At 49.3% G+C, this 23,045-nt stretch overlaps 1 protein-coding gene across 1 annotated transcript; it reads right to left on the bottom strand.

The window, feature by feature from the left end:
- Window positions 1–1,119: 1,119 nt before the first annotated feature.
- Window positions 1,120–23,041, bottom strand: LOC129843734 (A disintegrin and metalloproteinase with thrombospondin motifs 17-like). The gene is made up of 4 exons (XM_055912316.1): window positions 22,639–23,041; window positions 13,797–13,932; window positions 2,497–2,701; window positions 1,120–1,514 (listed from the first exon to the last, which is right to left on the bottom strand). The coding sequence occupies exons 2-4, from the start codon at window positions 13,904–13,906 to the stop codon at window positions 1,335–1,337; spliced, it is 495 nt and encodes a 164-aa protein (XP_055768291.1). The 5' UTR covers window positions 13,907–13,932; window positions 22,639–23,041; the 3' UTR covers window positions 1,120–1,334.
- Between the last annotated feature and the right edge of the window lie 4 nt (window positions 23,042–23,045).

Raw genomic sequence — 23,045 nt, 5'->3', positions numbered from 1 at the left:
GTCACCATCCCTAAAAACACTATGCTGATTGGCTGACAGCCGTGGTATATCAGACAGTATACCACGAGTATGACAAAACACTTATTTTTACTGCTCTAGTTACGTTATTCTGTGTGGAGTATTGTAACCGCCCATATAGTAGCTTTTTAGTTCCCCTTTGGGGAGGATATCTGGACAATTTGTACATTTATTAACTAAGATATGGGTGTTTTAATTCCTGGCAGTACATTACAGAACAGAACAGAGCAGCTGAATGAGTTAGTTGAGGTTACAATCACACAGGATATGTCCCAAATGCCACTCTTTTCCCTATATAGTGCACAACTTATGATCAGGGTCCATAGGACTGTAGTCAAAAGTAGTGCACTATATAGAGAATGGGGTGCCATTTGGGACATATCCGTGAGAGGAAACACTTTGCATTACTCAGAGCTTTCATTCATCCTGAACTCTTAGCTTTGAAATTATCTCTAAAGAGACAAGCAAACAAACAGAATGATTAGTGAACATGTTTTGTAAATGGAGGGTTTTTGCCCACTGCAGAGCCCAGCAGACGAGTGTATAGTTCAGCTCGGAGGATGACGCAGCTCCAGAGTAGCCGACTGGCGCCTACTGTAGTTCAAAGTGTTAATGAGGAGGTTAGCTTGTATGTAGCATCCCGGTCTGAGGACTTTACTGTGTGTGTGTTCCTTCATGTGTCTGTGTGTAGTACAAGTACAGGAATAAAGGTTGCCACCTCTCCCCTCACAGCCAGCTACAGCAGACAAGGAGGTCAATTACATTTCAGAAATTCAACTACACTCCATGTCCATTCTCATCCACAGGAATTGAAATGGACTTGAGCCTGTTTCTATTGCCCTGCTCTAGTTAGACAGATGGGAAGAGAGACTGGTGGCTGGGAAGGTGTGAGGGCCAAGGTGCCTTAGTCCATTCCTCCAGCAGAGAGAGCGTGAGAGTGTTTGTGCGTGTGTGTGTGTGTGTGTGTGTGTGTGTGTGTGTGTGTGTGTGTGTGTGTGTGTGTGTGTGTGTGTGTGTGTGTGTGTGTGTGTGTGTGTGTGTGTGTGTGTGTGTGTGTGTGTGTGTGTGTGTGTGTGTGTGCACTATAAAGGGAATCGGTTGCCATTTAGAATGCAGGCAGACAGTGATGCAGGTGCAGTCGGGCTATCTGTCAAGATGCCCACATCAGGACTGGCACAGCGTTGGCACCATGTTGGCATCACCTACACCGCTGTGTCACAGGGAGGGATTAATCAATTGGAAGGGGGCATCTGGGGTGAGAGTCCTCTCCATCTCTGTAAATAGATATTTGATTAAAAAGAGAGTGTGTGTGTGTGTCATTTATGTGTGTGTATGGCCCATACCTTGGACCAGTCCCCAGTCTTCCACTCGTAACATTTGGAGTGGTCCTCACAGGGCTCCTGGTCAGCAGGCTGAGAGAGGGGGTCACAGCTCCCCTGGGGGTTGGTGCACCTCACTATCCTCCGACGGACCCCACTTCCACAGTCTGAAGAACACTGGGGAGAGGAGGGAGGGAGAAGGGAGAGGGAGACCAGGGGAGGGAGGGAGGGAAGAAGAGATTGGAGGGAGGGAAGAAAAGGGGGGAGAGAGGGAGGGAGATGGAGACGAGGGAGAGAGGGAGGGAGAGGAAGAAGGGAGATGGAGACAAGAGGGAAAGGGAGAGAGGGAAAAATTGGAGTTGAGGGAGAGGGACAAAGGGAAGGGACATATAGAGGAGAGAAAAGGGAACATGAAAGAGGGAGGAAGAGGTGGAAAATAATTACAGTAGAGAGGGAAGAGAGGGGATGGAAAAGGAGAAGAAAAAGAGTGGAGGTAAGATGAGGTGAGAGGAGGAGTGTGAGGTGGAGGAGGAGAGGGCGAGGAAGAGGGAGGTAAGAGTGATGTCAGGAAAAAGAGATGGAGGAAAATGAAGTGAAAAGAAATATGAGGATAGAGAGAGTGTGTGAGAGGGAGTGAGAGAGAGAGGGCAGAGAGAGTGTTTGAGAGGGAGCGAGAGAGGGCAGAGTGTTACTCATTATAGAAGCCTCCTGTGGTGGTTCATTAGCTCCCCTCTTCAACCCACTCCACCTCCTCTTCAGTGGAGCGAGGGGAGAGAGAGAGAGAAACAGAGAGAGACCGAGAGAGAGAGAGAGAGAGAGAGAGAGAGAGACAGAGAGAGAGAGAGACAGAGAGAGACAGAGACAGAGAGAGACAGAGAGAGAGACAGAGAGAGACCGAGAGAGAGAGAGAGACAGAGAGAGAGACAGAGAGAGGTGACAGATGTCTATATTATGCAGTTCTACTGCAGCGCTGCTCCTACATGATTCTGCATCAAACTTTGAGGAAAGTAAGTGGTTTACTATTTCTCTCTCTCTGTGTCTCACTCACACGGGCACTTGCATAGACACGTGGACACACACAGACGTGAGGAAACACTCAAACACACATCCACGAATAGTCGCATAGACAAGCACACACCCCACCCCCACCACAACAGACCTTGGACCACTCAGAGGCCTCCCAGGCAGTGAGGCAGTGGCGTCCCTCGCAGCCCTGCAGGGCGGGGGGTTTGCCCCCCTGGCAGTACAAGTCCCGTGTGTGGATAAGGGATCCGTTCTGCAGCTGGTACACACAGCCCACCTCACGCAGCTGGAGACCCTTCCCACACGTCACCGAGCACTGGCCCCACTCCCCTGTCACCCACCTGGAGAGAGAGAGAGATGTGGAGAGGGGGAGAGGAGAGAGAGAGGGAGGGGGAGATGATTTGCATTTGTATTTATTATGGATCCCCATTAGTTCCGGTCAAGACTTCAGCTACTCTACCTGGGGTTTATTATGGATCCCCATTAGTTCCTGTCAAGGCAGCAGCTACTCTTCCTGGGGTTTATTATGGATCCCCATTAGTTCCTGTCAAGACGTCAGCTACTCTTCCTGGGGTGTATTATGGATCCCCATTAGTTCCTGCCAAGACACCAGCTACTCTTCCTGGGGTTTATTATGGATCCCCATTAGTTCCGGTCAAGGCAGCAGCTACTTTTCCTGGGGTTTATTACGGATCCCCATTAGTTCCTGTCAAGACATCAGCTACTCTTCCTGGGGTTTATTATGGATCCCCATTAGTTCCTGTCAAGGCAGCAGCTACTCTTCCTGGGGTTTATTATGGATCCCCATTAGTTCCTGCCAAGACATCAGCTACTCTTCCTGGGGTTTATTATGGATCCCCATTAGTTCCTGCCAAGACACCAGCTACTCTTCCTGGGGTTTATTATGGATCCCCATTAGTTCCTGTCAAGGCAGCAGCTACTCTTCCTGGGGTTTATTATGGATCCCCATTACTTCCTGTCAAGGCAGCAGCTACTCTTCCTGGGGTTTATTATGGATCCCCATTAGTTCCTGTCAAGGCAGCAGCTACTCTTCCTGGGGTTTATTATGGATCCCCATTAGTTCCTGTCAAGACATCAGCTACTCTTCCTGGGGTTTATTTAGGATCCCCATTAGTTCCTGCCAAGACATCAGCTACTCCTCCTGGGGTTTATTATGGATCCCCATTAGTTCCTGTCAAGATATCAGCTACTCTTCCTGGGGTTTATTATGGATCCCCATTAGTTCCTGTCAAGGCAGCAGCTACTCTTCCTGGGGTTCATTATGGATCCCCATTAGTTCCTGCCAAGGCAGCAGCTACTCTCCCAGGGGTTTATTATGGATCCCCATTAGTTCCTGTCAAGACACCAGCTACTCTTCCTGGGGTTTACTATGGATCCCCATTAGTTCCTGTCAAGGCATCAGCTACTCTTCCTGGGGTTTACTATGGATCCCCATTAGTTCCTGTCAAGACACCAGCTACTCTTCCTGGGGTCTATTATGGATCTCCATTAGTTCCTGCCAAAGCATCAACTACTCTTCCTGGGGTTTATTATGGATCCCCATTAGTTCTTGCCAAGGCATCAGCTACTCTTCCTGGGGTTTATTATGGATCCCCATTAGTTCCGGTCAAGACAGCAGCTACTTTTCCTGTGGTTTATTATGGATCCCCATTAGTTCTTGCCAAAGCAGCAGCTACTCTTCCTGGGGTTTATTAAGGATCCCCATTAGTACTTGCCAAGGCAGCAGCTACTCTTCCTGGGGTTTATTATGGATCCCCATTAGTACTTGCCAAGGCAGCAGCTACTCTTCCAGGGGTTTATTATGGATCCCCATTAGTACTTGCCAAGGCATCAGCTACTCTTCCTGGGGTTTATTATGGATCCCCATTAGTACTTGCCAAGGCAGCAGCTACTCTTCCTGGGGATTATTATGGATCCCCATTAGTACTTGCCAAGGCAGCAGCTACTCTTCCTGGGGTTTATTATGGATCCCCATTACTACTTGCCAAGGCAGCAGCTACTCTTCCTGGGTTTATTATGGATCCTGATTAGTTCTTGTCAAGGCAGCAGCTACTCTTCCTGGGGTTTATTATGGATCCCCATTAGTTCCTGCCAAAGCATCAGCTACTCTTCCCGGGGTTTATTATGAATCCCCATTAGTACTTGCCAAGGCATCAGCTACTCTTCCTGGGGTTTATTATGGATCCCCATTAGTTCCGGTCCAGACAGCAGCTACTTTTCCTGTGGTTTATTATGGATCCCCATTAGTTCTTGCCAAAGCAGCAGCTACTCTTCCTGGTGTTTATTAAGGATCCCCATTAGTACCTACCAAGGCAGCAGCTTCTCTTCCTGGGGTTTATTATGGATCCCCATTAGTACTTGCCAAGGCAGCAGCTACTTTTCCCGGGGTTTATGATGGATCCCCATTAGTACTTGCCAAGGCAGCAGCTACTCTTCCTGGGGATTATTATGGATCCCCATTAGTACTTGCCAAGGCAGCAGCTACTCTTCCTGGGGTTTATTATGGATCCCCATTACTACTTGCCAAGGCAGCAGCTACTCTTCCTGGGGTTTATTATGGATCCCCATTAGTACTTGCCAAGGCATCAGCTACTCTTCCTGGGGTTTATTATGGATCCCCATTAGTTCCTGTCAAAGCATCAGCTACTCTTCCTGGGGTTTATTATGGATCCCCATTAGTTCTTGCCAAGGCATCAGCTACTCTTCCTGGGGTTTATTATGGATCCCCATTAGTTCCGGTCAAGACAGCAGCTACTCTTCCTGGGGTTTATTATGGATCCCCATTAGTTCTTGCCAAAGCAGCAGCTACTCTTCCTGGGGTTTATTAAGGATCCCCATTACTACTTGCCAAGGCAGCAGCTACTCTTCCTGGGGTTTATTATGGATCCCCATTAGTACTTGCCAAGGCAGCAGCTACTCTTCCTGGGGTTTATTATGGATCCCCATTAGTACTTGCCAAGGCAGCAGCTACTCTTCCAGGGGTTTATTATGGATCCCCATTAATACTTGCCAAGGCATCAGCTACTCTTCCTGGGGTTTATTATGGATCCCCATTAGTACTTGCCAAGGCAGCAGCTAGTCTTCCTGGGGATTATTATGGATCCCCATTAGTACTTGCCAAGGCAGCAGCTACTCTTCCTGGGGTTTATTATGGATCCCCATTAGTACTTGCCAAGGCAGCAGCTACTCTTCCTGGGGTTTATTTTGGATCCCCATTAGTACTTGCCAAGGCAGCAGCTACTCTTCCTGGGGTTTATTATGGATCCCCATTAGTACTTGCCAAGACAGCAGCTACTCTTCCTGGGGTCCAGCAACATTAACATTTCATAACACTTTTCACAACACAATACGTGTGTTCCCTCAGGCCACTACTCTGCTACCACAGATACACTACCAGTCAAAGGTTTTAGAACACCTACTAGGGTTTTCTTTATTTTTTGTACTATTTTCTACATTATAGAATAATAGGGAAGACATCAACACTATGAAATATGGAATCATGTACAGTCGTAACCAAAAAAAGTGTTAAACAAATCTAAATATATTATATATTTGAGATTCTTCAAATAGCCACACCTTGCCTTGATGACAGCTTTGCACACTCTTGGCATTCTCTCAACCAGCTTCATGAGGTAGTCACATGGAATGCATTTCAATTAACAGTTGTGCCTTCTTAAAAGTTAATTTGTGGAATTTATGTTCTTCTTAATGCGTTTAAGCCAATCAGTTGTGTTTTGACAAGCGGGGGGGGGGGGGGGGGGTGTATACAGAAGATAGTCTTATTTGGTAAAAAAAGAAGTCCATATTATGGCAAGAACAGCTCAAATCAATTTGTAAGTCGCTCTGGATAAGAGCGTCTGCTAAATGACTTAAATGTAAATGTAAATAATCAAAGCGAAACGACAGTCCATCTTTACTTTAAGAGATGAAGGTCAGTCAAGACTTTGAAAGTTTCTTCAAGTGCAGTCGCAAAAACCATCAAGAGCTATGATGAAACTGGCTCTCATGAGGTCCGCCACAATAATGGAAGACCCAGAGTTACCTCTGCTGCAGATGATACATTCATTAGAGCTACCAGCCTCAGAAATTACAGCCCAAATAAATGCTTCACAGAGTTCAAGTAACAAACACATCTCAACATCAACTGTTCAGAGAAGACTGTGTGAATCAGGCCTTCATGACGGAATTGCTGCAAAGAAACCACCACTAAAGGACACCAATAAGAAGAAGAGACTTGCTTGGGCCAAGAAACATGAGCAATGGACATTAGACCGGTGGAAATCTGCCCTTTGATCTGGAGTCCAAATTTGAGATTTTTGGTTCCAACCGCTGTGTCTTTGTGAGACGCGGTGAGGGTGAACGGATGATCTCCGCATGTGTATTTCTCACCGTAAAGCATGGAGGAGAAGGTGTTATGGTGTGGGGTGCTTTGCTGGTGACACTGTCTGTGATTTATTTAGAATTCAAGGCACACGTAACCAGCATGGCTACCACAGCATTCTGCAGCGATACTCCATCCCATCTGGTATGGGCTTAGTGGGACTATCATTTGTTTATTCAACAGGACAATGATCCAACACACCTCCAGGCTGTGTAAGGACTATTTACCAAGGAGGAGAGTGATGGAGAGCTGCCTCAGATGACGTGGCCTCCACAATCCCTCGACCTCAACCAAATTGAGATGGTTTGGGATGATTCGGACCGCAGACTGAAGGAAAAGCAACAAGTTGTCAGCATATGTGGGAACTCCTTCAAGACAGTTGGAAAAGCATTCTAGGTGAAGCTGGTTGAGAGAATGCCAAGAGTGTGCAAAGTTGTCATCAAAGCAAATGGTGGCTACTTGAAGAATCTCAAATATAAAATATATTTTGAATTTGTTTAACACTTTTTTGGTTACTGCATGATTCCATATGTGTTATTTCATAGTTTTGATGTCTTCACTATTATTTTACAATGTAGAAAATAGTAAAAATAAAGAAAAACCCTTGAATGAGTAGGTGTTCTAAAACATTTGACCGGTAGTGTATCTACAATACAAAATCCATGTGTGTGTAGAGTGCGTGTGTTATCATGTGTATGTTTTTAATATGTTTATAAATATTAGCTTTGACAATGTGATAACCTGTTCCATGCCAATAAAGTATTTTCTGATTAAATTGATTAGAGTAAAATTATCAACAGGTTAATGTTGGCAGATATGTAGAAAGGAAAGTGTAGAAATAAGCACCATTGTCACGTTCCTGACCGGTTTTCTGTTGTTTGGTATGTGTTTAATTGGTCAGGGCGTGAGTTTTGGGTGGGTAGTCTATGTTATGTGTTTTCTATGTTGGGTTAATGGGTTGCCTGGTATGGCTCTCAATTAGAGGCAGGTGTTTGGCGTTTCCTCTGATTGAGAGTCATATTAAGGTAGGTTGTTTCACATTGTTTGTTGTGGGTGGTTGTCTTCCGTGTCTGTGTATGTTGCGCCACACGGGACTGTTTCGGTATGTTTGTTCGTTCGGTTTTTGTGTAGTCTGTTTTTCCCTGTTCGTGCGTTCTTCGTGTTACATGTAAGTTCTTACGTTCAGGTCAGTCTACGTTGTTTTGTTATTTTGTAATCCTTCCAAGTGTTTGTTTTCGTGTTTCGTCGTTTGCTTTAATAAATCATTATGTATTCACAACCCGCTGCATTTTGGTCGAATCACTACTCCTCCTTTTCGGATGAAGAGGAGGAGGAATTCCGTTACAGAACCACCCACCAAACCCAGATCAAGCAACGGGTTAACGGACAGCAACGACAGCAGCAGTGGGTCAAGGAGGATTGGACATGGGAAGAAAATCTGGACGGAGAAGGACCCTGGGCAGAGCCAGAGGAGTGTCGCCGTCCCAAGGCGGAGCTGGGGGCATCTAAAGCGGAGAGGCGACGATATGAGGAGGCAGCACGGAAGCAAGGCTGGAAGCCCGCAAGTACAACCCAAAAATTTCTTGGGGGGGGGGGGGGGCTAAAGGGTAGTGTGGTGAAGTCAGGTAGGAGACCTGCCAACTTCCCGGGCTTACCGTGGAGAGCGAGAGTACGGGCAGACACCGTGTTACGCAGTAGAGCGCATGGTGTCTCCTGTACGTGTTCATAGCCCGGTGCGGGTTATTCCACCTCCCCGCACTAGCCGGGCTAGAGTGAGCATTGAGCCAAGTGCCATGAAGCCGGCTCAACATATCTGGCCTCCAGTACGTCTCCTCGGGCCGGTGTACATGGCACCAGCCTTACGCATGGTGTCCCAGGTTCGCCAACACAGCCCAGTGCGGGTTATTCCACCTCCCCGCACTGGACGGGCTACGGGGAGCATGCAACCAGGTAAGGTTGGGCAGGCTCAGTGCTCAAGGGAGCCAGTACGCCTACACGGTCCGGTATATCCGGCGCCACCTTCCCGCCCCAGCTCAGTACCACCAGTGCCTACACCACGCACCAGGCTTCCAGTGCGTCTCTGAGGTGCGTGCCCTCAGCCCGGTACCTCCAGTTCCGGTACCACGCACCAGGCCTATAGTGCGCATCGAGAGTTCAGTGTGCCCTGTTCCTGCTCCCCGCACTAGCCTTGAGGTGCGCGTCTCCAGTCCGATACCACCAGTTCCGGCACCACGCACCAGGCCTACTGTGCGCCTCAGCAGGTCAGAGTCGGCTGTCTGCCCAACGCCGCCTGCACTGCTCGTCTGCCCAGCACCGTCTGAGCCATCTGTCTGCCCAGCGCCGTCTGAGCCATCTGTCTGCCCAGCGCCGTCTGAGCCATCTATCTGCCCAGCGCCGTCTGAGCCATCTGTCTGCCCAGCGCCGTCTGAGCCATCTGTCTGCCCAGCGCCATCTGAGCCATCTGTCTGCCCAGCGCCGTCTGAGCCATCCGTCTGCCCAGCGCCTTCTGAGCCATCCGTCTGCCCAGCGCCTTCTGAGCCATCCGTCTGCCCAGCGCCTTCTGAGCCATCCGTCTGCCCAGCGCCTTCTGAGCCATCCGTCTGCCCAGCGCCTTCTGAGCCATCCGTCTGCCCAGCGCCTTTAGAGCCACCCGTCTGTCCCGAGCCATTAGAGCCGTCCGTCAGTCAGGAGCCGCTAGAGCCGTCCGTCAGTCAGGAGCTGCCAGAGCCGCCAGCCAGTCAGGAGCTGCCAGAGCCGCCAGCCAGTCAGGAGCTGCCAGAGCCGCCAGCCAGTCAGGAGCTGCCAGAGCCGCCAGCCAGTCAGGAGCTGCCAGAGCCGCCAGCCAGTCAGGAGCTGCCAGAGCCGCCAGCCAGTCAGGAGCTGCCAGAGCCGCCAGCCAGTCAGGAGCTGCCAGAGCCGCCAGCCAGTCAGGAGCTGCCAGAACCGCCAGCCAGTCAGGAGCTGCCAGAGCTGCCCTCCAGTCAGGAGCTGCCCTCCAGTCATGAGCTGCCCTCCAGTCATGAGCTGCCCACCAGTCATGAGCTGCCCACCAGTCATGAGCTGCCCACCAGTCATGAGCTGCCCACCAGTCATGAGCTGCCCACCAGTCATGAGCTGCCCACCAGTCATGAGCTGCCCACCAGTCATGAGCTGCCCACCAGTCATGAGCTGCCACTCAGTCCGGAGCTGCCACTCAGTCCGGAGGTGCCACTCAGTCCGGAGGTGCCACTCAGTCCGGAGCTGCCACTCAGTCCGGAGCTGCCACTCAGTCCGGAGGTGCCACTCAGTCCGGAGCTGCCACTAGTCCGGAGCTACCTCTCTGTCCTTAGCTACCTCCCTGTCCTGAGCTACCTCTTTGTCCTGAGCTACCTCTTTGTCCTGAGCTACCTCTTTGTCCTGAGCTACCTCTCTGTCCTGAGTTGTCTCCTCTATTGTGGAGGGGCCTTAGTGAAGGTTCCTGGACCATGGTCGGGGGCGAGGGTCGCCACTCAAAGAACGCTAAGGAGGGGGACAAAGACAGTGGTGGAGTGGTGTCCTCGTCCACCGCCGGAGCCGCCACCGCGGACAGATGCCCACCCAGACTCTCCCCTTGAGTTTTAGGGGTGCGCCCGGAGTTCGCACCTTGAGGGGGGGGGGGGGGTTCTGTCACGTTCCTGACCTGTTTTCTGTTGTTTGGTATGTGTTTAATTGGTCAGGGCGTGAGTTTTGGGTGGGTAGTCTATGTTATGTGTTTTCTATGTTGGGTTAATGGGTTGCCTGGTATGGCTCTCAATTAGAGGCAGGTGTTTGGCGTTTCCTCTGATTGAGGGTCATATTAAGGTAGGTTGTTTCACAGTGCTTGTTGTGGGTGGTTGTCTTCCGTGTCTGTGTATGTTGCGCCACACGGGACTGTTTCGGTATGTTTGTTCGTTCGGTTTTTGTGTAGTCTGTTTTTCCCTGTTCGTGCGTTCTTCGTGTTACATGTAAGTTCTTACGTTCAGGTCAGTCTACGTTGTTTTGTTATTTTGTAATCCTTCCAAGTGTTTGTTTTCGTGTTTCGTCGTTTGCTTTAATAAATCATTATGTATTCACAACCCGCTGCATTTTGGTCGAATCACTACTCCTCCTTTTCGGATGAAGAGGAGGAGGAATTCCGTTACAACCATCTCTTTAAATCAACATGGCAGTAAACATTTAATGGCCCAGTGCAGTCAAAAACGTGATTTCCCTATGTTTTATATACATTTCCATACTGTGAGGTTGTGAGAATGATGGTAATGCCCTTTTAGTGTAAGAGCAGTTTGAAAATACAGTCTGAAATTTCAGCCTCTTCTGGTGGGATGGAGTTTTGGCCTGGTGACATCACCAGTAAATTAGTTAATAAGAAGAACAAGAGTTCCAAACCTCTCTTCTGAAAACAGCTAGTTCTCAGTTTCCCACTCCCCACTCAGTCCTACAGTCCTACAAAATTCTTGTTTGAGTAATTGCTTTGTGCTAAGAAGCTATTTTAGCCATTTTAATTGAAAACAAGCACAGTAAGGTACTTAATTGTTACCTGGAAATGATTGATGTTGAGATAAAAACGGCTGCATTGGACCTTTAAGTGTTCTCTGTGTTAAACGAGTGGTTCGCTATGCAACACAAAACACAGACATAAACTGAGCAATTGAAATACACTTAATTTCTCATTCAAAACAATAAACAGCGCCAACACACTATACTCCTAGTATTAAAAACCACCAAGTGTCTTTTGTAAACTACGATGTCACCAATGAAGTAGTGTTGACTAATCCACTGGGTCGTGATCAGTAGGGCACGTCGTAGCAAAACGTTTTGAAACAGAAAAGGAAAAATAACCTTTCTTATTGGACCAAGTCCACGTAGTCCCTCCCCAGTTTCAGAGCATCTTCTTCCAATTGGTGCCTGATGAACATTACCCTGTAGATGTGACAGAGTTTGGGGTTTGGGGTTTACAGCACCAGGCCTGGTGAAATGAGGTCGGAAAGAGTTACAGCCAAACACCTGGGGCATCTGGAAAACTGGGCCTCTATTTTCCATGTGATGTAGTAATAAACTAAAGGAGTAGATGGAGAGGTCCCAGTCTGTCTGTCCATCTGTCTGTCTCTTTGTCCGTCTGTCTCTCTCTCTGTCTGTCTCTCTGTCCGTCTGTCTCTCTCTCTGTCCATCTGTTTCTCTCTCTGTCTGTCTCTCTGTCCGTCTGTCTCTCTCTCTGTCTGTCCGTCTGCCTCTCTGTCTGTCTTTCTGTGTGTGTGTGTGTGTGTGTGTGTGTGTATGTGTGTAGTGTGTGTGTGTGTGTGTTCTGCTTCCATGTCCATGTCTTTTATCCCTCCTCCTCTTCCTTTCTTTACAGCAACGTCCTGATACTGTCCACTTCCATATCAATATTTGGCTGCACCTAACAAGTTCTGCCTATATGAGACAAGTTCTGCCTATATGAGACAAGTTCTGCCTATATGAGACAAGTTCTGCCTATATGAGACAAGTTCTGCCTATATGAGACAAGTTCTGCCATAGAGATGCAGCTGACTGATCCACTGAATGGATGCAAAGGGGAAAGGGGCTAAGAGACTGCAGAATATATCCACATCAATGTATGTCTTAGAAACGTATAACTGGGCTGGCTCCAAATACAGGGAGTCTTTGTCTACGTCCCAAACGGCACCCGGTTAGTGCACTACTTTTGACCGGGTCTCGGTCACATGTAGTACACTATTAGGGAATAGGGGGCCATTTGGGGCAGGTCCTTTTTCTGTTGCCCAAAAATATATACAATGTCTATGGGGGCTGTCGTATAAAGTCAGCAACGTATTGACAGAATACACTCAAGAATAATTTGAAAGGAATCTTTTTCAATTAAAATAAAGTTAAATTAACAGAAATATGGAACCCCGTGCTCAACTTTCCAGCTAGAATATAGATGGGCTCGAATTCTAGAATCTTTAGAATCTAGATTCTAGAGGCTAAAATCTCGACAGAGTGAAACCACAGTTCAGTGAGTGTAACATAAGGGGATTTGTAGCCTCACTCCTCAGCCTGAAATGTGCCCACTCACGTTGACTAATAGCTAGCTTTTTGGAGGCCCAACTGACTAAAAACATTTCAGGAGGGCAGTCACATGAATCTGTGAGGCAGAGGTCCCAGTTGCTTGTCTTGGTGTGAGCTGAAGCGGGAGGAAGTGGAATGGCTCTCCTGGGGAACTACAGTCGTTCCGTGTATTTGAACCAATCCTGAGCTAGCACACCTGATTCAACTTGTCAACTACTTATCAAGCCCATGTTTCCGTGAATCAGGTGAGCTAGTTCAAAGCCTCAACAGAAGTCTCTACCCTGAAGTTTGAGTGATATACAAGTACATTAGTGGGAGTCAGTGTGAGGCCGGTTCAATAGGCCAGACGGCACTCTGCCTTTTATGTGGATAAGGTAATAAGGCACTTTAAACCACGTACATCTCGCACCCTATTCCCTATATAGTGCACTAATTTGACCAGTGCCCTATGGAAGTAGTGCACTACATAGGGAATAGGGTGCCATTTGAGATACAACCCAGTTTCTTTGAACAGAGAGATCAGTGGTCTGGTTTAAATGCATCAGCAGTACAGCTCAGAAACATTCCTTGCTGCACGTTCCTCTAATGTAAAACTCTGCCTGAGTAGGACATGAAACACTGTGCATGCTGACAGGCACTCGACTGCACATGTATTCTGGATCCTCCTTCTATAGCCAATTCAACTCAATGGAGCTGTTTTGTTAAAATCACTCAGAAACAGGATGATGTAATATTTTCATCATTCTGTTTCTCATTCAACTATTCCTGATACAGTGTGTGTGTGTGTGTGTGTGTACATGTGTGTGTGTACGTGTGTGTGTGTGTGTGTGTGTGTGTGTGTGTGTGTGTGTGTGTGTGTGTGTGTGTGTGTGTGTGTGTGTGTGTGTGTGTGTGTGTGTGTGTGTGTGTGTGTGTGTGTGTGTGTGTGTGTATATACCCATGATTATAAGTGTATGTGTGCATGTGCTTGTGTTTGAAGTGTGTCTCACCTGTACTGACAGGGGTGTGAGTTGCAGCGTCGTACTTGGGGTAATGGCCTGTTCTCTGGTTGGCAGAGGCTGTCATTCACCAGAGTCATGCTCTTATTGACCAGCCTCATACAGGACACCACTGTCCTCCTCTCTCCTGGAAACACACACACACATGCACACACGCACAGTTATAATCTGAGGTATACAAACACAAACAAATGACATTGAGAGAGAGTGAAAAAAATAGATAGAGAGAGCGAGAGAGAGCGAGAGGGACAAAGAGAGAGAGAGAGACAAAGAGAGAGAGAGAGAGAGACAAAGAGAGAGAGAGAGACAGAGAGAGAGAGAGAGACAAAGAGAGAGAGAGAGAGACAGAGAGAGAGACAGAGAGATGCTGTCTCAAAAAACCTTCAAACTGTTTTACACACACTAAACACATGGAGTTCAAGCCTCTGTCTCAACCGGCATAACCCTCCAGTGAACTACATCATAGCCTGGTCTAATGCGAAGGTAATTACACAATAAAACTCAGTTAATTAACACTAAATCAGAGGACTGAAGTCCTATATTTGGAGCTGAGCTGGCCCCTATCCAAACCACCACTTGCTGGGTAAGGCCCCGACTACTCTGTGTGTGTGTGCGTGCGTGCATGCGTGCGTGCGTGCGTGCGTGCGTGTGTGCAGGGCTCGAGATCTGGGCTTTGTTCCAACTTTATGAAAATCCATCCTTTCTCCCTCCCTCTGGTCAGAAGTTGTGCGCTATATAAGGACTAGTGTGTTTGTGTTATATTGTGTTAAGAGTACTACAGTATATAAGGGCTAGTGTGTTTGTGTTATATTGTGTTAAGTGTACTACAGTATATAAGGACTAGTGTGTTTGTGTTATATTGTGTTAAGTGTACTACAGTATATAAGGACTAGTGTGTTTGTGTTATATTGTGTTAAGTGCACTACAGTATATAAGGACTAGTGTGTTTGTGTTATATTGCGTTATGTGCTCATGGGTTTCTACTATATGGCTCAGAAATGACTAAATCTAGCTTCCCACCAGAATATTTATGTCACAGGTTTCATGTTCCTACATCGTCCCAAAATCCTGTGATGGGAAATGTTTTATGAACACTGTGTACAGGCTCCCTGACGGTTATGCCAACCCCGACCCCATCCCTTAGTGTTCTTCTCAGAGCGACAGTGTGTTGGCAGAATTCATTTGGAGGGAAAACGACTCATAATATTTACTCTAATAGCTGAAAGATACTAGAAGAGTAATAATGAATTCTGGTTACCAAGGAAACAGAGATTTGTTCCACACACACAGTGAGACGCGAACTCTCCTATGAGGACTTCATGTTTTCCTCATATTTGAATCTCTCCAAAAGTGGGCAACAAAATGTCAAGTAGAACTCTATGCTAAATAGGTTTACGCACATAATATTTGCCAGGGGTACAGGGTCCCCAGTGACTCAGTTGGTAGTGCATGGTGTTTGCAGGGGTACAGGGTCCCCAGTGGCTCAGTTGGTAGTGCATGGTGTTTGCAGGGGTACAGGGTCCCCAGTGACTCAGTTGATAGTGCATGGTGTTTGCAGGGGTACAGGGTCCCCAGTGACTCAGTTGGTAGTGCATGGTGTTTGCAGGGGTACAGGGTCCCCAGTGACTCAGTTGGTAGTGCATGGTGTTTGCAGGGGTACAGGGTCCCCAGTGACTCAGTTGATAGTGCATGGTGTTTGCAGGGGTATAGCGTCCCCAGTGGCTCAGTTGGTAGTGCATGGTGTTTGCTGGGGAATAGGGTCCCCAGTGACTTAGTTGGTAGTGCATGGTGTTTGCAGGGGAATAGCGTCCCCAGTGACTTAGTTGGTAGTGCATGGTGTTTGCAGGGGAATAGCGTCCCCAGTGACTCAGTTGGTAGTGCATGGTGTTTGCAGGGGTACAGGGTCCCCAGTGGCTCAGTTGTTGTTTGCTACAACAAACTAACTGCTAGCTGGCTACAAAAACTAACCACTAGCTGGCTATAACAAACTAACTTCTAGCTGGCTACAACAAACTAGCCACTAGCTGGCAACAACAAACTCACCACTAGCTGACTACAATAATTTAACAGCAAGCTGGCTACAACAACCTAACTGTTAGCTGGCTACAACAAACTAACCAACAGTTGGCTACAATAAGCCAACCACTAGCTGGATACAATAAGCCAACCACTAGCTGGATACAATAAGCCAACCACTAGCTGGCTACAATAAGCCAACCACTAGCTGGATACAATAAGCCAACCACTAGCTGGATACAATAAGCCAACCACTAGCTGGATACAATAAGCCAACCACTAGCTGGCTACAATAAGCCAACCACTAGCTGGATACAATAAGCCAACCACTAGCTGGATACAATAAGCCAACCACTAGCTGGCTACAATAAGCCAACCACTAGCTGGATACAATAAGCCAACCACTAGCTGGATACAATAAGCCAACCACTAGCTGGATACAATAAGCTTCACCCTTGACATTGTTAAAGCACTCCAAACGAGTGAACAGACAAACAAACGAAAGTTGTAACCTAAACCAGCACAGACCCTCTCATCAGTCAAGGTTGAAACTCCTATCACAGCTAAATGACATATGTTACCGATGATTCAGACTGAACAACGTATTATAGCTAATCAGTCAGTGGACAGCGATAAAACCGCTGATGTGATGGTGCTGTTTTCACTCTAATTATGACCAGACTTGCTTCGAGAGTTACTTCAGTTCATAAAACTAAATAGTTTTACAAAGTAATCAACCTTTAAAAAATCATGTAATTGATGTAATAGTGTTGAGATGAGTGCAAAAGCACATTGAAGTACAACCTACTGATAATTGTAACTTATTTTTTCAGCCTTTTTCCCCACTGGTTGAGATAGAACATCAGCTGAATTTATAGTAAAGGGTCATCTACTCTTAAGGGTTAAAACAACATTAACTAGCCACCTATCCATCCACTTCACATCTACTGCTAGATGATGGTAAAATACTATTGCTCCGAGTTAATAAAAATAATGCTTTTTCCTCAAAGTTAATTTTTAATATCACCAGAATCAGCTCTAGATATTTGCAGTCTCAGCAATGAACTGAGAATTGAATAGGCGAAACTTGAGATATGTACTGTGTGTGTGCAGTGTGCTGTCCACTGTGTGTGTGCCTGCATGAGAGTGCATGTGTACATGCACGTGTTTGAGTGCATGTTCGTGGGAACCCAGTTGAGAGTCCCACAGTGGGAGCCAGCTCTACCTTTCTGGTGTGCTCTAGTTCAGAGGTTAGACGTTGACCAACACTGGGTCTTATTTGTCTCCCCCAAACCCCAAAGGCCTATCCAACTAAACCCCTGACAAAGCCTCTAACACGTCTCCAAGACCCAACCCACTACCTCAGTCCCAACGGTCTATCCAACTAACCCTGCGACACAGCCTCTAACCCCAGCCTCCAAGCCCCAACCCTCTCTACCTCAGTCCCAACAATCTATCCAACTAACCCTCAGACACAGCCTCTAACCCCAGCCTCCACTCCAACCCTCTCTACCTCAGTCCCAACAATCTGTCCAACTAACCCTCCGACACAGCCTCTAACCCCAGCCTCCAAGCACCAACCCTCTCTACCTCAGTCCCAACAATCTATCCAACTAACCCTCCGACACAGCCTCTAACCCCAGCCTCCAAGCCCCATCCCCCTACCTCAGTCCACACAATCTATCCAACTAACCCTCAGACACAGACTAAATCCCCAGCCTCCAAGCCCCATTCCACTACCTCAGTCCCAACAATCTATCCAACTAACCCTCCGACACAGCCTCTAAGCCCAGCCTCCAAGACCCAACCCACTACCTCAGTCCCAACGGTCTGTCCAACTAACCCTCCGACACAGCCTCTAAGCCCAGCCTCCAAGCCCCAACCCTCTCTACCTTAGTCCCAACAATCTATCCAACTAACCCTCCGACACAGCCTCTAACCCCAGCCTCCAAGCCCCATCCCACTACCTCAGTCCCAACAATCTATCCAACTAACCCTCCGACACAGCCTCTAACCCCAGCCTCCAAGCCCCATCCCACTACCTTAGTCCCAACAATCTATCCAACTAACCCTCCGACACAGCCTCTAACCCCAGCCTCCAAGCCCCATCCCCCTACCTCAGTCCACACAATCTATCCAACTAACCCTCAGACACAGACTAATTCCCCAGCCTCCAAGCCCCATCCCACTACCTCAGTCCCAACAATCTGTCCAACTAACCCTCCGACACAGCCTCTAACCCCAGCCTCCAAGCACCAACCCTCTCTACCTCAGTCCCAACAATCTATCCAACTAACCCTCCGACACAGCCTCTAACCCCAGCCTCCAAGCCCCATCCCCCTACCTCAGTCCACACAATCTATCCAACTAACCCTCAGACACAGACTAAATCCCCAGCCTCCAAGCCCCATCCCACTACCTCAGTCCCAACAATCTATCCAACTAACCCTCCGACACAGCCTCTAAGCCCAGCCTCCAAGACCCAACCCACTACCTCAGTCCCAACGGTCTGTCCAACTAACCCTCCGACACAGCCTCTAACCCCAGCCTCCAAGCCCCATCCCCCTACCTCAGTCCCAACAATCTATCCAACTAACCCTCCGACACAGCCTCTAAGCCCAGCCTCCAAGACCCAACCCACTACCTCAGTCCCAACGGTCTGTCCAACTAACCCTCCGACACAGCCTCTAAGCCCAGCCTCCAAGCCCCATCCCACTACCTCAGTCCCAACAATCTATCCAACTAACCCTCCGACACAGCCTCTAACGCCAGCCTCCAAGCCCCATCCCACTACCTCAGTCCCAACAATCTATCCAACTAACCCTCCGACACAGCCTCTAACCCCAGCCTCCAAGCCCCATCCCACTACCTTAGTCCCAACAATCTATCCAACTAACCCTCCGACACAGCCTCTAACCCCAGCCTCCAAGCCCCATCCCCCTACCTCAGTCCACACAATCTATCCAACTAACCCTCAGACACAGACTAAATCCCCAGCCTCCAAGCCCCATCCCACTACCTCAGTCCCAACAATCTATCCAACTAACCCTCCGACACAGCCTCTAAGCCCAGCCTCCAAGACCCAACCCACTACCTCAGTCCCAACGGTCTGTCCAACTAACCCTCCGACACAGCCTCTAACCCCAGCCTCCAAGCCCCATCCCCTACCTCAGTCCCAACAATCTATCCAACTAACCCTCCGACACAGCCTCTAAGCCCAGCCTCCAAGACCCAACCCACTACCTCAGTCTCAACGGTCTGTCCAACTAACCCTCCGACACAGCCTCTAAGCCCAGCCTCCAAGCCCCATCCCACTACCTCAGTCCCAACAATCTATCCAACTAACCCTCCGACACGGCCTCTAAGCCCAGCCTCCAAGCACAAACCCTCTCTACCTCAGTCCCAATAATCTATCCAACTAACCCTCCGACACAGCCTCTAACCCCAGCCTCCAAGCCCCATCCCACTACCTCAGTCCACACAATCTATCCAACTAACCCTCCGGCACAGTCTCTAACCCCAGCCTCCAAGCCCCATCCCCCTACCTCAGTCCACACAATCTATCCAACTAACCCTCCGACACAGCCTCTAACCCCAGCCTCCAAGCCCCATCCCACTATCTCAGTCCCAACAATCTATCCAACTAACCCTCAGACACAGACTATATCCCCAGCCTCCAAGCCCCATCCCACTACCTCAGTCCCAACAATCTATCCAACTAACCCTCCGACACAGCCTCTAAGCCCAGCCTCCAAGCCCCATCCCACTACCTCAGTCCCAACAATCTATCCAACTAACCCTCCGACACAGCCTCTAAGCCCAGCCTCCAAGCCCCAACCCTCTCTACCTCAGTCCCAACAATCTATCCAACTAACCCTCAGACACAGTCTCTAACCCCAGCCTCCAAGCCCCAACCCTCTCTACCTCAGTCCCAACAATCTATCCAACTAACCCTCCGACACAGCCTCTAAGCCCAGCCTCCAAGACCCAACCCACTACCTCAGTCCCAACGGTCTGTCCAACTAACCCTCCGACACAGCCTCTAACCCCAGCCTCCAAGCCCCATCCCCTACCTCAGTCCCAACAATCTATCCAACTAACCCTCCGACACAGCCTCTAAGCCCAGCCTCCAAGACCCAACCCACTACCTCAGTCTCAACGGTCTGTCCAACTAACCCTCCGACACAGCCTCTAAGCCCAGCCTCCAAGCCCCATCCCACTACCTCAGTCCCAACAATCTATCCAACTAACCCTCCGACACGGCCTCTAAGCCCAGCCTCCAAGCACAAACCCTCTCTACCTCAGTCCCAATAATCTATCCAACTAACCCTCCGACACAGCCTCTAACCCCAGCCTCCAAGCCCCATCCCACTACCTCAGTCCACACAATCTATCCAACTAACCCTCCGGCACAGCCTCTAACCCCAGCCTCCAAGCCCCATCCCCCTACCTCAGTCCACACAATCTATCCAACTAACCCTCCGACACAGCCTCTAACCCCAGCCTCCAAGCCCCATCCCACTATCTCAGTCCCAACAATCTATCCAACTAACCCTCAGACACAGACTATATCCCCAGCCTCCAAGCCCCATCCCACTACCTCAGTCCCAACAATCTATCCAACTAACCCTCCGACACAGCCTCTAAGCCCAGCCTCCAAGCCCCATCCCACTACCTCAGTCCCAACAATCTATCCAACTAACCCTCCGACACAGCCTCTAAGCCCAGCCTCCAAGCCCCAACCCTCTCTACCTCAGTCCCAACAATCTATCCAACTAACCCTCAGACACAGTCTCTAACCCCAGCCTCCAAGCCCCAACCCTCTCTACCTCAGTCCCAACAATCTATCCAACTAACCCTCCGACACAGCCTCTAAGCCCAGCCTCCAAGACCCAACCCACTACCTCAGTCCCAACGGTCTGTCCAACTAACCCTCCGACACAGCCTCTAACCCCAGCCTCCAAGCCCCATCCCCTACCTCAGTCCCAACAATCTATCCAACTAACCCTCCGACACAGCCTCTAAGCCCAGCCTCCAAGACCCAACCCACTACCTCAGTCTCAACGGTCTGTCCAACTAACCCTCCGACACAGCCTCTAAGCCCAGCCTCCAAGCCCCATCCCACTACCTCAGTCCCAACAATCTATCCAACTAACCCTCCGACACGGCCTCTAAGCCCAGCCTCCAAGCACAAACCCTCTCTACCTCAGTCCCAATAATCTATCCAACTAACCCTCCGACACAGCCTCTAACCCCAGCCTCCAAGCCCCATCCCACTACCTCAGTCCACACAATCTATCCAACTAACCCTCCGGCACAGTCTCTAACCCCAGCCTCCAAGCCCCATCCCCCTACCTCAGTCCACACAATCTATCCAACTAACCCTCCGACACAGCCTCTAACCCCAGCCTCCAAGCCCCATCCCACTATCTCAGTCCCAACAATCTATCCAACTAACCCTCAGACACAGACTATATCCCCAGCCTCCAAGCCCCATCCCACTACCTCAGTCCCAACAATCTATCCAACTAACCCTCCGACACAGCCTCTAAGCCCAGCCTCCAAGCCCCATCCCACTACCTCAGTCCCAACAATCTATCCAACTAACCCTCCGACACAGCCTCTAAGCCCAGCCTCCAAGCCCCAACCCTCTCTACCTCAGTCCCAACAATCTATCCAACTAACCCTCAGACACAGTCTCTAACCCCAGCCTCCAAGCCCCAACCCTCTCTACCTCAGTCCCAACAATCTATCCAACTAACCCTCCGACACAGCCTTTAACCCCAGCCTCCAAGCCCCATCCCACTACCTTAGTCCCAACAATCTATCCAACTAACCCTCAGACAAAGTCTCTAACCCCAGCCTCCAAGCCCCAACCCTCTCTACCTCAGTCCCAACAATCTATCCAACTAACCCTCCGACACAGCCTTTAACCTCAGCCTCCAAGCCCCATCCCACTACCTTAGTCCCAACAATCTATCCAACTAACCCTGCGACACAGCCTCTAACACCAGCCTCCAAGCCCCAACCCTCTCAACCTCAGTCCCAACAATCAATCCAACTAACCCTCCGACACAGCCTCTAAGCCCAGCCTCCAAGCATCAACCCTCTCTACCTCAGTCCCAACAATCAATCCAACTAACCCTCCGACACGGCCTCTAAGCCCAGCCTCCAAGCACCAACCCTCTCTACCTCAGTCCCAACAATCAATCCAACTAACCCTCCGACACGGCCTCTAAGCCCAGCCTCCAAGCATCAACCCTCTCTACCTCAGTCCCAACAATCAATCCAACTAACCCTCCGACACGGCCTCTAAGCCCAGCCTCCAAGCATCAACCCTCTCTACCTCAGTCCCAGCCGAATGGCTCCAGCCTCACCAACTAGGTGTAACCCACTAACCCAACCTCACTAGCCTCAACAGTATATATGTGTGTTCGCTCATGTGAGTGTGTGAGAGCAACAGCCCATCTGCCCTCTCCCCATCCCTCGTTGCCCCAGGCAGCCATCCAGCCAGGCTGTGTTTGATGTTTGTTGTGGAGCCCTGGTCCTGGCGAACCCTCAGCGCTGGGCAACCAGCCCCAGATTAGTGCATCAGCATGGAGCACAGACGTGACGCTCCACAGTCAAGATTAGAGACCCATATCTAACATGCAACCCCACTGGACAGCAGCAGCAGCGGTGGAAGGGAACTGAAGGGGGGTGGGGGGGAACTGGAGGGGGTGGCTGAAAGTCACTATGCATGAACCCAAGGTCAACAGCTATCAAAAACCCTGCCAAGACTCTCCTTGGGATGTGTGTCAGTGTGTGTGAGTCATACCTCCTCCACACTGTACATTGCAGTCTTGCCAGGAGCTGTGTGTCCAAAGGTAGAGGTGCTCTGGTGCTCTCTGCTCCTCACTGACATCATCACGTTCAGTTACGTTCAGAGACACTGTGTACTCATAGTGTATCCCGTAGGTCTGGTCATGGAACAACAGCACCTAGGGGAGACGGAGTTACGTTCAGAGACACTGTGTACTTATAGTGTATCCCGTAGGTCTGGTCATGGAACAACAGCACCTAGGGGAGACGGAGTTACGTTCAGAGACACTGTGTACTCATAATGTATCCCGTAGGTCTGGTCATGGAACAACAGCACCTAGGGGAGACAGAGTTACGTTCAGAGACACTGTGTACTCATAGTGTATCCCGTAGGTCTGGTCATGGAACAACAGCACCTAGGGG

This window comes from Salvelinus fontinalis, unplaced genomic scaffold (genome assembly GCF_029448725.1).
Source record: "Salvelinus fontinalis isolate EN_2023a unplaced genomic scaffold, ASM2944872v1 scaffold_0156, whole genome shotgun sequence".
In the NCBI taxonomy this organism is placed as follows: Eukaryota; Metazoa; Chordata; class Actinopteri; order Salmoniformes; family Salmonidae; genus Salvelinus; species Salvelinus fontinalis.
The sequence above is the reverse complement of the archived record's forward strand: the minus strand, read 5'-3'. Positions and strand labels throughout refer to the sequence as shown.

Excerpts from the sequence above, each read along its gene's own strand:
- LOC129843734 (XM_055912316.1), bottom strand. The coding sequence starts at position 13,906 with ATGAGGCTGGTCAATAAGAGCATGACTCTGGTGAATGACAGCCTCTGC. Across the intron at positions 2,702-13,796 it reads TCACACCCCTGTCAGTACAG|GTGGGTGACAGGGGAGTGGG; the intron begins GTGAGACACACT and ends CTCTCTCTCCAG. Across the intron at positions 1,515-2,496 it reads AGGCCTCTGAGTGGTCCAAG|TGTTCTTCAGACTGTGGAAG; the intron begins GTCTGTTGTGGT and ends TCCTCTCCCCAG.